This window comes from Harpia harpyja, chromosome 8 (assembly GCF_026419915.1).
Source record: "Harpia harpyja isolate bHarHar1 chromosome 8, bHarHar1 primary haplotype, whole genome shotgun sequence".
In the NCBI taxonomy this organism is placed as follows: domain Eukaryota; kingdom Metazoa; phylum Chordata; class Aves; order Accipitriformes; family Accipitridae; genus Harpia; species Harpia harpyja.
In genome coordinates, this window is record NC_068947.1 from 44575755 (window position 1) to 44590340 (window position 14586).

Here is a 14586-nt window from a genome sequence, read left to right on the forward strand (position 1 = left end):
TTTAAGTCAAGTTGTAGTAAGGGCATAGGCTGGAAAATGTCCTGAGCTCCCTTCTAAGCTCTGTCTTCTGTGATTTCTACTGTTCTGCTGATATTTGGCATATTACAGCACTCTTGATTTCAATAATATGACCTATTTGACAGAAAAATCTATATTAATATTAGAAATAATTTCCATATATGTGACACGATTTGCAGTCATGTACCCAAACGTGTCACTGTGGTCTTATTTCCTGAACACCAGGTTTAAATCTACTTTCTGGTGGTAGGGAACAGAAGCACAGTTGGACAGAGTTGGAGGCAGAAGTTGTATTCCTAATTGCTAAAATTCTGTTATGTGCCTTGCTTTTCTTGGGACGTGTCTTCACTAGGAAATGTGATAATCTTTTAAACGTAAGATAGTTTAAAGACTCATTTTTAACAGATAATCGACAAGATGCAGGGAAAGGTAAGGTTATGTTGTGGGTCAACTCCCCTAGGACAGGGATTTACCTGGGACTAGTTGATCAACATCGCCATGCAGCTGGCTGTGCTCTGAAATGAACAGTTGGTTGCTGTTAGTTTTCTTCCCTTTGCCCCTTGAAACAAGGAGGGATCTCAGGCACCTTGTTAGGGTGCTTTAGGGTCCCTAAGAACAGTAAGAGTATGGCCTTTTTAAAGGATACCAAACACACTGCAATGTTAATTCTGTCCAGGAGAGGGTAGTGCCGGCACAAGTCTTCTGCTGGTGCTTAACTGTTAGTGTTTTTATATAATACATTATTTTACAAATCTGTGTGAGATCATCAGTTCACTTGGTTTAAAGCTTCACTGCCATTTGTTGAGTATGATTCTTGGCAGCGGCTATTATTCTGTACAAATTGTGGGCAGGTAGGGATATATGTGTTGGGTATTTCTAAGTATGCAGTTTTTAAAGATGTGTGGAACCGCACTCGTACCTATGCACACATTTTAACATGAAAACGTCTTCAGTATCAATATGGTTTGTTCAAAAGCTTTGAATATATTTTTCCCATATTAATTAATATATATGTTGAAGAAGCATACAAGGGTAGCCAGGTTGGGCTCAAATGTGTTCTGCATGGAGAAGGAAAAAGAACTCTCTGCTTTTACCATCATGACTTTTTTTCTGGCTGGGAGCAGGCTGTTTTCCTCTGTGAAGGCCATATTTAAAGGTGTGTTAATCAGAGTTCTATTTGAAATATATATTAAAAATGTCTTTTTATATAAATATAAAAATGATATTTTTAAAAAAACCTTTACCTTTTGTCCAGCCAAGATTGATGTTTCTACGGGATAAAACATGACCTATAATGGCTTGAGTATGAGACAATCAAGGATAAGAAATGCTAGATTCTAATCACAATTGAAGCTGCCTTGCTGTGATTTTGCACAAGTCAATTAACTTCTCTCCTAAAAGAGGAGTAATTTCTTACTACCCCAGAAGGATGTTAATGGGACTGATGAATGTTTGTTGTATATTTGGAGTGCTTTTTTTGTTTGTTTTTTTGTTTTTAAAAATCCAGGTTAGTTTCTTGACCTGGCTCTCTGTGCTGCCTTCCTGAACAGAGATGACAGCATAACTGTAAGGGCAGTGTTTTGTGATATGGGATGTGGCAGGGGTAAGAAAGGGGAGGGAGCTTCTTTTGTCCATCCCTGTATGAAGACTGTGTGATATCAGGCCTCTGCTTGGCAAATAGAGAGTCATTGATAAGAGATCTTTCCTTTCGTACTCAAAATCAGTTTCCCAAGAGTACTTTGCTTAGTGGTCAGAGGAGAATCATGTTCAGTTGACAGCTCTGATATTTGAGGCTTTCTGGGTGCCCACAGTATGCTGGGTCATTGAGCGGTATGCTAGTCAGCTGCATCTTGGGGCTACTGACTGCAGGTTTGTGAAAAGACTTCATGCTGCTTACATTTTTAAGGTTGGTTTTTTTTTTTTTATCAATTTCCCACTTACAGTACTTGGTGTTAATTTTAAAATGTCTTTATACACCCACTCGTGCTCTACTTGAACCATAAGATCTTTTTCTCTTCTGTTTCTTGGTAACATAATGTTTTGGTAATCTTTGCTTAAGCCTGGAGATTAGGCAGTTGTCAGGTTTTGTTTTGCCTGTCTCTATCTGTTTCCTAGGGACAAAGTCATCCTGCAGATGGTTACTCCATTTCCATCACCTAACCCTGCAGCATCCATTCAGTCTCAATCAGAAAGTGGTGCTGTACAACTCTGTTTCTGATTATTTTTTCCCCAGTGCAGGGAGCATGACTTCTTAAGCCTTCCATGAGATGTTTACATACAGGTCTTTTTTCTTATTATAGCCTTACATTCTGTCCCCAGATGAGGGGGATCAGGAAGATTAGCTGGCTGCTCCTTTAATTTTTGTCAATTCTATTTCTTAATTAGCTACTTGAGGGAGGTTTTTAAATAACTTGAAATACTACCTCTCAGTTGATGGATGGACACTTTGCTCTCAGAATACCATTATTGCTTCTTACTTTCTTTTTTCTTTCTCCTTTTCCCTCCCTCCCCTCATCCATCCTCCCTGTAAGGACAAAAATTACAAATATTTCTTCTGAAATATTTAATCACATAAGAAGAATGACTTCAAAATGCTGAGCACCAAACTGTGCTGCCCTTGCTTGTGTTCCTTTGCTCACTCACTGAAATAAAACTGAAAAGATGAAGGAAGACTGATAACTACTGCCATTTTTTATCAGTTAGTTCTCCCTTTTTTTCCTGGGGACTTAACATCCAGGGGAAAGGGTAGATTTTTAGACTTCAGAGGAGATGCTTTCTAAGAGTTTTGGAAAAGAGAAGCATTGATATTATGATCTGTTGAAAGCTGCTTTTACGTTCTCTTTCACAGTTTAATCCCTCTGATATATGCTACTTACTTTGTGACCACATTTCCCTTTAACATTTAATTGAATCATTACATACCTATCAGATTTTAGGCTTTTAGGCAAATGCTGAAAACAAAAGTGTCTCAGCCTCCAAATTAACAGCAATACTTACCATTTATAGAATGATTGAAATTCCTAGAAAAGCTGCCTTACTTGGTTGAATTTTAATATAATTATGGTAGATGTTTTTGTTCAGAGTGTTTAAATCAAGTTGCAGACAGCTCATTTAATTTTCTCCTTGCTCTGCTGTTTTCTCTTTGTCTGCCAAGGAAGTGGGTGAATATTCCCACTCAGCAAAATGGAAATAATCTGAAATATGGAGTGGTGATCTGAATAACTTGAGGTTAATTTGTAAATAGGTAATTTGAATCCTTAAACTACGCTTCCTATTTGTTATTTTATGATAAAATTACAGCTAACTTATTTCTGTTCAAACAGTTAAGTAAGTTTCAGCTCTCAACAAATACATCCAGGTGTTTGTTTTCTCTGCTGTGCAGTTTGAAATAGATCTTGGGAATTTGAAAAGGATGAACCTGTTTCATTCTGCAAACCTTATTTTCAGGCAAAATAATTACTTGATTTTTCATCTGTTGAGATGAATGACAAAAATTCCACTGTGAAGTCAGTGAAGATCTACACATAGATTGTTTCATCAGCAGGGGAATGTAAACATTATCCCTTAATCAAGGTGTGTTTTTAGGAAAAGTAGCAAGTTCATTTACAGGCAGTGGTGATGCTTCTTACTTAGGAGTTAATGATCATGAGTGGGTGCTTCCTTTGTCTTTTGTCAATTGGACAGTTACTGGTAAACCATCATGAGTGTAAGGATTAAGACGTGAACAGCAGTACTGTCCTATTTAATAATTAAACTTGTAAGTAGTGTGAACTCTCACCTAGGTTTTATATTCAAAACCTAGCTTTAAACTCTGAATGCCCTTATTCATAATAGCTTGGTAATTGTCCAAAGGACTAAGTGTGCTTGTTGCTGTGTCTGGATTTATGCTTTTCTTTTATAAGATGTTGTAATAGATGGCCAGGTGGTTAATGGTCAACACATTTTCTGTGTATTTTGGAACCCAGGTATGAAACAAAGGTGTTTTTTTGTTTTGTTTTTTTTTTTTCTTGTAATGTGCCCCTGCAGAGATCTTGGGTATGGATCAGCAGGATATGCAGTGTCCCAAATTCTAGAAGTGCAGAGAACGTGTTTGGAATGGACTGCTTTTTTATTTTGAATGAGCCCTGCGGTTAAGACTGTGTAACCTAAATGTAGTTGATTAACTTGTTCATATAATTAACACAATCTAAAATTACTATAATCTTGACTTGCCTGAGTGCTGGCTGCTGTCTTGATCAGTAACTTTTGCTGAAGTTGGTGGGAGCCAAAGTTTGCTTTGCAGAATAAGACTAGGTACTTATGACCCAGATCTTAGTCAGATTTCACTTTTACAGTCATTGGAGATAAACTGAGACAAAACAAGTAGGAGTGACCTCTTATGAAGCCCAGTAACTTCAGGAGATGCTGTATCAGGTTATGCATGACATTAAGCTAGGGTTGTGCAGGTCCACATTTTAAAATTGCTACTGCTCAACTGTAATACATTTGTTACATCCATTTCTACCACATACCTTATAATTTAATGTTTTTCTTCCCATTGTTAATATTACTGAGAAAAACTGTGTATGGGTTGTGGGCTTTGCATTTCAATAGAAAGTGTTCCTTCTAAAATCAGTTATTACCTACAGTTGTAATCATTTAGATTCTTGTCCATCAAAAGGACTTAAAATGGTAAAAGTTCCTTGTTATATGAAAGCATGCACCAAAGTCTTTTGCTGAATCAGTTGCTAAGTTATACTGCAGAAATGATTTTTTTTTTTCTCTAGATAATGTAAGCTGAATAAAGATAAGGGTTTAGTGAATAGGAACTTTTTGCTTACTTGCAAACTTCCTGGTTGAGAAGGAGCTTGAATTTTTTTTAAAAATAATCCCCCTCCCAAGAGCATAAGATACATGGGCATTTAACTTTTTAAAATTAAGCAGCAATGTTCCAATTTACATTTGCGGTTTACAGCTTTTGAGAAAAAGAGACATTTGAAAGTGCGTTCCAGGTCTTTTGGGCTGATTCACATTCAGTGTGAAGTTAGTCCACTACTAGCAATATTTTCTGGGAGGTTAAGACTGACTGCTTGGCACATGTGTAAATGTAAGCAATTCTGTCCTTTTCTTAGGCACTAATACTGTATCCATCATTGAAATATTTTAACCTGTTTTGTCCATTGTGTATGGTACTCCTATTTATCCTAGTCCTAGAGGCCTACATGTTTGGAGAGTTGGTCTAGTACTACTTCTTAATCTTTCTGTCAAGGCTTCTCTGCCTATTATATGAAAAATATGAAGGTATGCCATAGTTTGCTAATCTTGTTTCTTCTTCAGTATACCTGTGTGATGTATATTGTATGCTGAACTGATGGCTAGGAGCTTAGATGAAATTTGAATATTATGTGTGAAACCATTATTCTGAGTTATCCTTTAAGAATGTAAGTGTTGCTGCTTACTGTTTTACAGCATACCTAAATGATAGCAGTTTTTCTGTTGTATTGGAAAAAACCACTTGGCTTGTTTGGGGAGAATCATTTTGTGATACAAGCTTGTGAATTCAGTTCACTTACAGGAAAGTTTTACAGGAGGGTTTAAAAAGAGTTTTAACCAAACAGTGTAAAAAAAACCCAAAACAAAACAAAAAACGTGGAGGAAAAGTCGTGGTTGTGCTCTGGAACATACATGTATGCATCATAAATTTGTAATGAGATACAGTACATAATATTCTGAGTATTTGTGTGTGATATACTGATAATTAAGTGAAATGAGAGGGCTAGGAGGAGTTGGGGAAATAGCAGGGAAGATAATGAATCAAGTCTTACCTGAAGTTAGCAAGCAATATTATGGCTTAATTCAAGTTCTACCATACATGCAAAAAAATACAAAACACATAACGAACAAAAATATTCTGCAAGCAATGATAAAAATAATCAATTATTTACTGGTTTTGTAATGTTAAAATATTTTACCAAGACAAGTTGCAGTCAAAAGTAATGTGAGTTATTCTGAAAATGGAAATACATAAAGATGCATTTATACAAGTGCAAGACTAAATGTTTTACATAACTGTATTTCGATGAGAAGATATACAGTAAGTGCACACTTGATAACACTAAGCAGGCAAAACTTAACGTTAGTTCCATATACTGTTGTATAGTTCATGCACAGATCTCTCCCAAAGTAAAGAGGCTGTTCCAAATAATTCTTGCTGGGATGAAAAACAGGATGGGTTGCTGGTAAGGGTGTCAGCATGGATGGGGGTCAGTTATAGACATTACTTACTGTAATTTGTGATTGCCGTGGGAGAGGAGTGGCTGTTGGTGTGATAGTAATACTGCTGGTGATTTTATTGGTGGGCTTACTGGGTAGGCCATTAGCTAGTGCTGGAGTTCTGTTGTCTTGCACCGGATTACAAGGGCTGATGGGCTTGGAATTGGTGAGAGCTTGGATGTAAGGACTTCCTAAATGGATGTGGATTTTGTTGTCCTCAGTAGTTATTACGCTTGATCCTGTACTGTTAGATCTCTGAAATTGCCATGATGATTGCCTATCTGGGGATACTCTAAAAATGGCATGCTTGGCTCCCATTTCCAAAGGCTCCGAGCAGAGTATTTGTTCCTGAGGACTTGAACCTGGTAAAGCCAAAGGGGACATTGTTCTTTCAGGAGTTAAAGAACCACATGATTCAGGGGTTTGTGATCTTGCAAAAGTAGCCATAGTAATAGGAGAAATTACTTGTTCTGGGCTCATGTAACCTTCTGCTGCTTTTGATTTTACAGGTGTTAAGGAGGCATTTTGAATAATGGTTATTCTTTGCTTTGGAGTACCACAGTTGGGTATAACTGCTGTGCTTGTGTAGGAGTGAGGACTTTCAGTGGTAGGACTAGTTATTTCAAGTGTTGCTGTGTTCTGTCCATGGTCTGGAGTTACTTTTATGTGAAGAGGTTGGCCAGGTGTATGGCTTAGCACGAGGTCTCCAGTCTGTGCACAGTTTCCATTTTGCTTTGTATGAATCTTTCCATTTTGAGGGTGGCTCTCTTTGGACTTCATCCAAGGGATCCACAATTTTTTGTTCACGGCATTTGCAATGGGTGGGTTGCTTTTGAAAGACACTGCTTGTTCCTCCTCATTGTTGTCTTTGACCTCGTTATCACTGTCTTCATACAGCTGCCCATTTATGACTGTTCTCTCTAAAGGCATGAGGGTTTTGTAATCGGGTGGCTCATTGTCTGCTGGATCTGTCTGGACTTCTTTAGAAAAAACTTGCAAGTCAGAAATTCTCCTTCCATTGAGACTGGGCCTGAAGTTCTTGCTAAAGCGTCTGTACCTCTCCAATTCTTTCATGAGGCTTTCCATTTCTCTTGCTAACTCCCTGTTCTTGTTTTCTTGCTGAAGGAGTTTCTTCTGCAAGACTGTATGATCACCTCGGAGGTGACAGATTAGGTCTTCTGTTGCCATGTATTCATGAATTTTCTCTTTTAGTGCATCTACTTCTCTGGAAAGGTGACTTGATTTAGCTTCCTCTTCTTTGAGCTTCTTAAAAAGGCGCTGCTCTTGATTGGACTCTGCCTTTTCTGTTAATTTATACCTAGTGACTTCCATTTTCACAGCCTCCAGCTCCTCTGACAGGAGCTTGGCTCTGTCCCGTTCGTTGACATATCTTCGTTCTAGAGACTCAAATTCATCTTCAGTTTTCATAAGATCATCTTCTATGGCCTTCATTTCTTTCAGCTTCTGCTTAAGCCTCTCAACTTCTTGAGAAAGCTCTTTGATTTTGTTGTTTTCCTGCTGCAAGGACGTGGTGGATTTACTACTCTCCTTAAGTTTACTTTTAAGAAACTCTTTTTCAACAGCTTCCAGTGACTGAAGTCTTTTTCTTAGAATATTCACTTTGGAAACAAGATCATTTCCTTTTTCCTCTTCTGCTTTGAGTTTGTTTTTCAGTTCATCTCTTTCTTTTGTAACACTAGACACTTTTTCCTCTGCATCAGATTTTGATTTCAGTGCCTTTTTACTTTCCTCAATTAGTTTTTCTGTAACGGACATCACTTTATTTTGTTCTACTTGAAGCTGAGAAGTTGCAGCTTGCAGCTTTTCTTCTGTTTGCTTTATTTTTTCACCCATAGTTTTTCTTTCATCCACAAGCATCACTGTTAGACTCTTCAGCTTTGTTAAATCTTCTTTAAGGGTAAACTCAGTTTTTTCTAACTTACTTTCAATTGCTTCAAGCTCACCAACTCTAGCTTTTAAGCCATCCAGCTCATGGGACAACTGCTTTGTTAACATTTTTTCTCTTTCTAGGTTGCATTTCAGGGAGTAACATTCCTGTTTACTCTTGTTGAAAGCATCTTCTAATTTCTCCAGCTCAATAATTCTTTTATTGAGTTTGTCAACTTCCCCTTTAAGGTTCTTGCTCTGCGATGCTTCTTTTTCTAACTTTCTATTAAGTTCTCTGCACTGATCTTCCATTTTTATGAGCTCTTCATCTTTTCCTTCCATCTCCAGCAGTCGTTTCCGTAGTTCTTCTACTTCGGTCATAAGCGTGGAGTTCCCACACTCTCCCTTATTTATCTTATCCCTTAGATCTTGCAGTTCTTCCTCTGCTTTTCGTAAAGATTTATTGGTCTCTTCCAGCTCATCAATTTGTCGGCTGAGAGCAGTTAATTTTAACCGAAGCTGACGATTCTGACTGTCTTCATTGGTTAGTTTGGCCATCATTGCTTCTTGGTCTTGGGAAATCTTACTGCTTTGGGCTTGAAGTTCAGCCTCCAGCCTGCTGGCTCTCCGTTCCTCTTCTTGAACTTTTGCTTCAGCAAAAGCCAGGTTCTCTTGTGCTTGTTGTGCAGAAGTGGTTAATTCTTGAATTTTTTGACTTTGTTGATTCAACTGCTCAGTGAGTCTTTGCTGTTCATCCACCACCATTAAAGCAAAGGATTTCAGTTTAGTCAATTCTTCTTTCAGTTCAGCTATTTTCTTGTTGCTTTCCTTCTCTTTTTTTGCCTGATATGCTGTTTCTTGTTCAAGAAGCTTTTTCAATCTGTGGGAGGAAATAATATTGTATTTTGTAGCCATTCTAATGGGCATTTAAAAACACACTTGAAATACTATGACATCTCTGCCAGATGTGTATGAACATCCATTTGTAACTACAAGCAGATCTCTCCTTGTAGCATCATGGGGAAGTGCCCACAGGCCTTGCTTTCTACTCAGAAGTGCTTTTGTAATGGACACTTCAATATGGTCATTTAGACTTAACAACTTCAGTAATTATGCATCTTTGATTATATTTTCAGCTTTTGACAGGTATCAGTGCAACACAACTTTTTGGTATTCTGCACTGGAACAACACTGATCTTGGCTGTTTGCTGAGGCTACATATGTGCATGCGGGGGGGGTTATTGCATGTTTTTTGGGTTGGGGGAGGTGGTTTTTTTAAGAAATGTGATTATCATAGTGGTTGAGAAATTAAATCAGTGCAGCCTTCAAGGGCAGGTATGATTTACAGCATCATAAACCTCCTAGTAACTGTAAGTTACTTATAAACCATCCTGATGTTTTATGATGCTTTGTGATGCTTTATGATTAAACCTTATGGATGTTAAAGTATGTGAAGGAAATGTAGCCACACTAGGCCGTTAGTCAGGCTGCCTAATGTCAATTTCTAAGCAGCACATCAGAGCAAAACTAAACATTGTAGGTAAGTCAGTCCTCACTGAAAAGGCAGGCCTTGTGACCTTGTATCATACACAAAAAAAAAAAAAAAAATGCAGTCAGGAGATAAACAGGTATTCCGGTTGTGCCTTTTGAACTTAGGAAAGCCCAAACGTCTTGCTGTCTTTTAGGCTTGGTTTTGGTCTAATATCCAAAACTTGCAGATACATCTAAGTGCAACCCTGCTTTTACATGATTCTTGAAGTTTTTCATAACTGTTTTCCAAAATTAGTTTTACAAGCTTGTATTGGTACTCAGTCTTTACTGAGATGCAACATACTTAATTTGTTAGAGACTTGGGATAAGGTTGTGCATTTGTTTATGTAAGATCCTAAGAAACCTCCAAATACCTGAAATAATGAAGGTCTTTTGTGGACTTCTATTTGTCAGGGAGATGCTTGTGGAGTTGATCTGAGGTATGATTAGATCTGGCCAGCACATTTGCCTCCTTTCAATTAGATTTTTTCCAGAGCCAAACTATAAGTATATTCTGATATTAAAGAAAAATCTGAAAAGTCTAGGTAGAAGTAATAAAGTATTAGAATTTGTATGTTTCACTGTTGTTCATATGTATGGTATGTATCCAGTTGTGTAGATCATGCAAGGGAGATGAGTTGCATATCAGGACTGTACTTGCACAAAATGACTGCTTCAGTACTCATTAGCTGAGGCCCCTTACTTTTTCTTATTTTTCCCCCCCTTTGAAATATGATGATGATGACTCTCTGGAAGTTGCTGCTGAAACATAAGATTCCTGTTCCACATTTGTCTCTGGTCACTATTGTGATGCCCTTGTCCAAGTGGTGAGTCTTTACAACTTCCCACTGACAAGTTCCTGTTGCAGCCATCCTTTTAGTTCAGGAAGAGCTTAGATAACAGCACAGCTCTTTATTAGCTGTTGACTGACTGGAGGCATTTATTTCTGGGCCTTTAATAGGCTGCCTCAGCAGCATCCCCTTTGGCAGCATTGTAGTTTCCCTGCACAGACAGAGGAAGTACCTGGCATTCTACAACTGTCCATCAGACTTGTCTGATTTAACGGTGATATTGTATAGAAGTCTATGACTATGAAATTTCTATAACGTCTTCACCATTCCCTCTGTTTTTGTTTTAGTGCATAAGTTGCACTATACTGAATGTAATGAAATGCTTTACATGAAAAATTAACGGAATGAGAAGTAGCAATAAATAGAGTGATATTGAAGACTTAAAGCAGTCCCAGATTCTTTACAACAGTCAATTAACATAATGTGGAAAACAGACATGAAAAAGTGTAAGTGGAGAGGGAGAGGTTTGCGAAATGAGCTTGAAGGAATACTGCTGGTTAACAGAACAAATAAATGGGGAGAAGACTGCACCATCTTCAAAGGCAGCTTTTTACTGTGGTGTTGGTGTATTAACTTCTCTCCACTTTTCCGTGCTACTTTCAGTTTAAGTTCTTTTTAGTATAAAAATCTCTCTTCCCTCCCCACCCTTGTCTCTAAATGCTTTAGTAGTGAAGTTCAATTGATGATTTACCGTTGCCATAGATATAAAACCATAACAGAAGTATAACTAACAATTTCATTTGGAATGAACACAGTTTTTGTGTGTGCATGGAGTTAAGACATCTTATATTAATACTGTTAAAATAGACTTGGGCTTATTAGCATTTGATTCATTTATAGCTTGCTTCACTATAATTTATTTTTGTGAGGCAAATTTAGCTGAGGTGATTAATACCTAAATTAGTCAATTCTTACCCAACACTTCCGTATTAACTAGTTGGTATCTCTCTGGCCCAATGAAATTATAGTGCTCCAGTGACTGATGCCCCTTAAATTGCTTTGGAAAGAAAACTCTTAGACCAAATGGTAACCAACAATTGTAATTTTCACAGGGATGCTATATAAGTTTTTATGATGCACATAACATAACTGTGCATAAAAAATAAAATAAGTTAACAAATGTTAAAGTGAATAATCCCAGCAGTCCTTCCAGTGAGCATCAGTGTATGTACAATTTGTATTTTTTTCCTATCTTCTTCTGCTCTTTCTTTATTCTATAACTTCATTTCTCAAGGTATCTGGAATGCTTAGGACTTGCTTCAGTAAAGCACTTGAGTTTCCAGCCCAAACTGAGTGCTTGAGTAAGGTAGTATAACCCAATCTCTGGTCAAGTCTGTGTTGCAAGGGTTATTTGAACGAAAGTACCTAAATTACTGGTATCTGACCTGGATCATTGTATAAACTGAGAAGCATTTTCAAGAGATTCTGTTTCTTTGGTCATGCCAAAAGACTTTAGGGTATTTAAAAATGTTTCCTTCATTCAAAAGATAAATGCAGTTTTAAGATTCAAAGAGAAATACAAGCATTTCTAACCCCTGAGATCTATTTTTTAAAAAAAAATACTTCTGTAAAATCACTCCATTGAAGGTAAGTTACTGAGCATAGTGCAGAAGCTGTGAGTTAAAGGATTTTAATGTGTTTCTAAACAGAAAGAAGGGGTGTATTAAGCATGGTATATTTTTTTAATACATTGTGTAGTTAAACAAGTTTTTGCACTTGTTTTTGATAATTGTATGCTTATTCATATATTCCTATATGGAAAGTGCCCTCAACAGTGCTGAATAGACAATGATTTCTTGGATAGAGTTGAGACTGATATCGTAAGAAGTCAACTGGGAGTCCGTTAATATTTGCAGAAGAATTTTTCCTTGGCTGCTGAATTCCTGTTTCATGGTTCAGTAGGTCACAGAAGCTGTGTCTACGCACATGCACTTAGGAATGGAAGAGGACCCTAAAATGTTTGGGTTTTTTGGTGTTGGGGTTTTTTGGGGTTTTGGTTTTTTTTGGTTTTTTTTTTTTCATTCATAGCTTGGTTTTGGTCAGCTTTTTGGGGGAACCTGACTTCTGCAGGTCAGGGCTTGATTATGTATATCATTTGAATTAAGGCAAATCACATGTTTAATTGAAGAAGTGCTGTAACTGATAATAGTACTTTGTGATATTTTGCATACTTTTGTGACAGAATAAAAATACTTTGTGTTAACTTCATCCAAAATACTCTCTTCCTGAAGAAGTGTATCCGGAGTATTTGAGAGCAATTTTACCAAAAATATGCAAAGGTCAAAAAAAGTTGGCTTAAAAAAATAATAATTAAAAAAAGAACAGGCACTCCCCTATCCAATAAAATATTTTTATCGTTTTCATTTCCAGTTGAATTTCATGATCATGTAATTTAATATTAGGCAAAGGTAGGTATATCATTTAGTCAAAGCTTTCACAGATAATTCCAAGCAGTTGACTTCATAGGACTACAAGAACCCTTTCTGAATCCAGGCCAGCAAAAACAGGCATTGGAAATTGTTTTTATGAACATGAATGTTAGGTAGTTAAACAGAGTCAGGGCAGTGTCTTATTACTTTTTCTTCAGAGCTTCTATTATAAATTACTCCTTTATTGTGGCTTACTATTGTACTTGTTTGCAATACCAGTTGCCTGCTTTTTTATTTCCTTAAAGAAATTGTATTTGTCAGCTTTCCTCTGAGAGAGGAGTAATCGCTTGTAATGGCTTTCCTCAGCACGCATACTACAGCTTCTTGGTGTTAATACCATGCATTCAATTGCATTGTCTTGTTTTACAGGTAATTTTTTTTTTCAAGTGCATATAGCTTCAGCTACACTACATTATATTTTGCTATATAATGACTATGTGTTTTCCACAAGACGTTCCCAAAACAGTTCATTGTCTTGGTGTCACATGATAGCATTTTTTCTTTAAGTGGCATTTTCTGTTGTCATGGGGGGACATGTATTACATCAACGTTGTTTAATTTATGTTTTTATAGGATTCTAAGGGGGCAGCTTTTCCTTGTGAGTTTCAGGGAAACCAAAGAAAGCGTGGGAGACTGAGATTGCAAGACCCTTATTTTTTAATTTTTTGAGTTTGTTCTAGAATGTATCATTACTCTAAGGATAAACAATAATTTATTTTTTTCTTTAAGCAATCTTCTAATGATAACTTTAGAAAAGGCTGTGTTCTGTAAGAATGCAAGTGAAATAGGCGTTGCTTTGTAAAGCTGTACTTTTATCATTCCTTCCACCAAAGTATTGAGATTTTAATATACACCTTATCAATATCCTTATTTTTATCAGATCATCCTGCAGAAATGACTGAGATTTCGAACATCTGTGACTTTTTCTCTTTTTTTTTTTTTTTTTTTTTTTGGTATGCGTGTGTGCAAATCATTAAGATACATATTTTTATCTAGCTCGTGCTCTTCACCCTCCCTGAGGTAAAAGATGTGGCTTACTAGAGGTTTTACAGGTTATAACATGAGGGAGACTTGCTTCTAAAGTTTTTGGACATGTGCTTGAATTTCCCCCTCTACAATGCAAATAAAAACACTAAGCTGAAAGCTTTTAAATGTAGATGAAGTCATGCCTCTTCATCTGAGGCATTCTTCCCAGTTAGCAATAAGCCATGGTCTGGCCTTTAATAAGAGAAGAAACATGCTGCTTCATTTCTGGTAGATCTTACAAGTTGTTGTAATTTTTGACACCAAGGCAGTTAAATATTTATTTTCAGGAGAAAGCCAGTCTGTCTGTACCTTCCAAAGTTTATTGCAACAAAATTTGGGTTTGTTAAAATGGGTTTCTGGTCTTGAGGTGGCTATGCATTTTTTTTTTCCCTTGCTTACAGTTCTACTTACTGATGTGTAGTTTTTATGAAGACATATGTTATAGCTACTTTTATGGCTCTCTATTATCTTTTATTAATGCTTCTTTTTTCCTCCTATCATAAAGAAAGTCAAAAGCCTTTGAAATTACAGCAGCAACAACATACCATAGCTGTTGTGTAATCTGTTGGCTTTATCTGAATCAGTCAGAACTT

At 36.9% G+C, this 14586-nt stretch overlaps 2 protein-coding genes across 7 annotated transcripts in view; one reads left to right on the plus strand and one right to left on the minus strand.

Annotated features, from left to right (window-relative positions):
* CMSS1 (cms1 ribosomal small subunit homolog) overlaps positions 1 to 14586 on the plus strand; it is a 244276-nt gene that overhangs the window by 12430 nt on the left and 217260 nt on the right. The gene's annotated exons all lie outside the window — the stretch shown is intronic.
* FILIP1L (filamin A interacting protein 1 like) overlaps positions 1 to 14586 on the minus strand; it is a 159711-nt gene that overhangs the window by 10649 nt on the left and 134476 nt on the right. For 4 of the 5 annotated variants that reach the window (XM_052793840.1, XM_052793839.1, XM_052793843.1 and 1 more), the window contains one exon: positions 6283 to 9037. In XM_052793840.1, the coding sequence (XP_052649800.1) occupies positions 6283 to 9037 (2755 nt within the window). Of the gene's footprint in view, positions 1 to 5643; positions 5861 to 6282; positions 9038 to 14586 lie in introns of those variants that run through there. The other variant, XM_052793841.1, reaches the window with a different exon arrangement.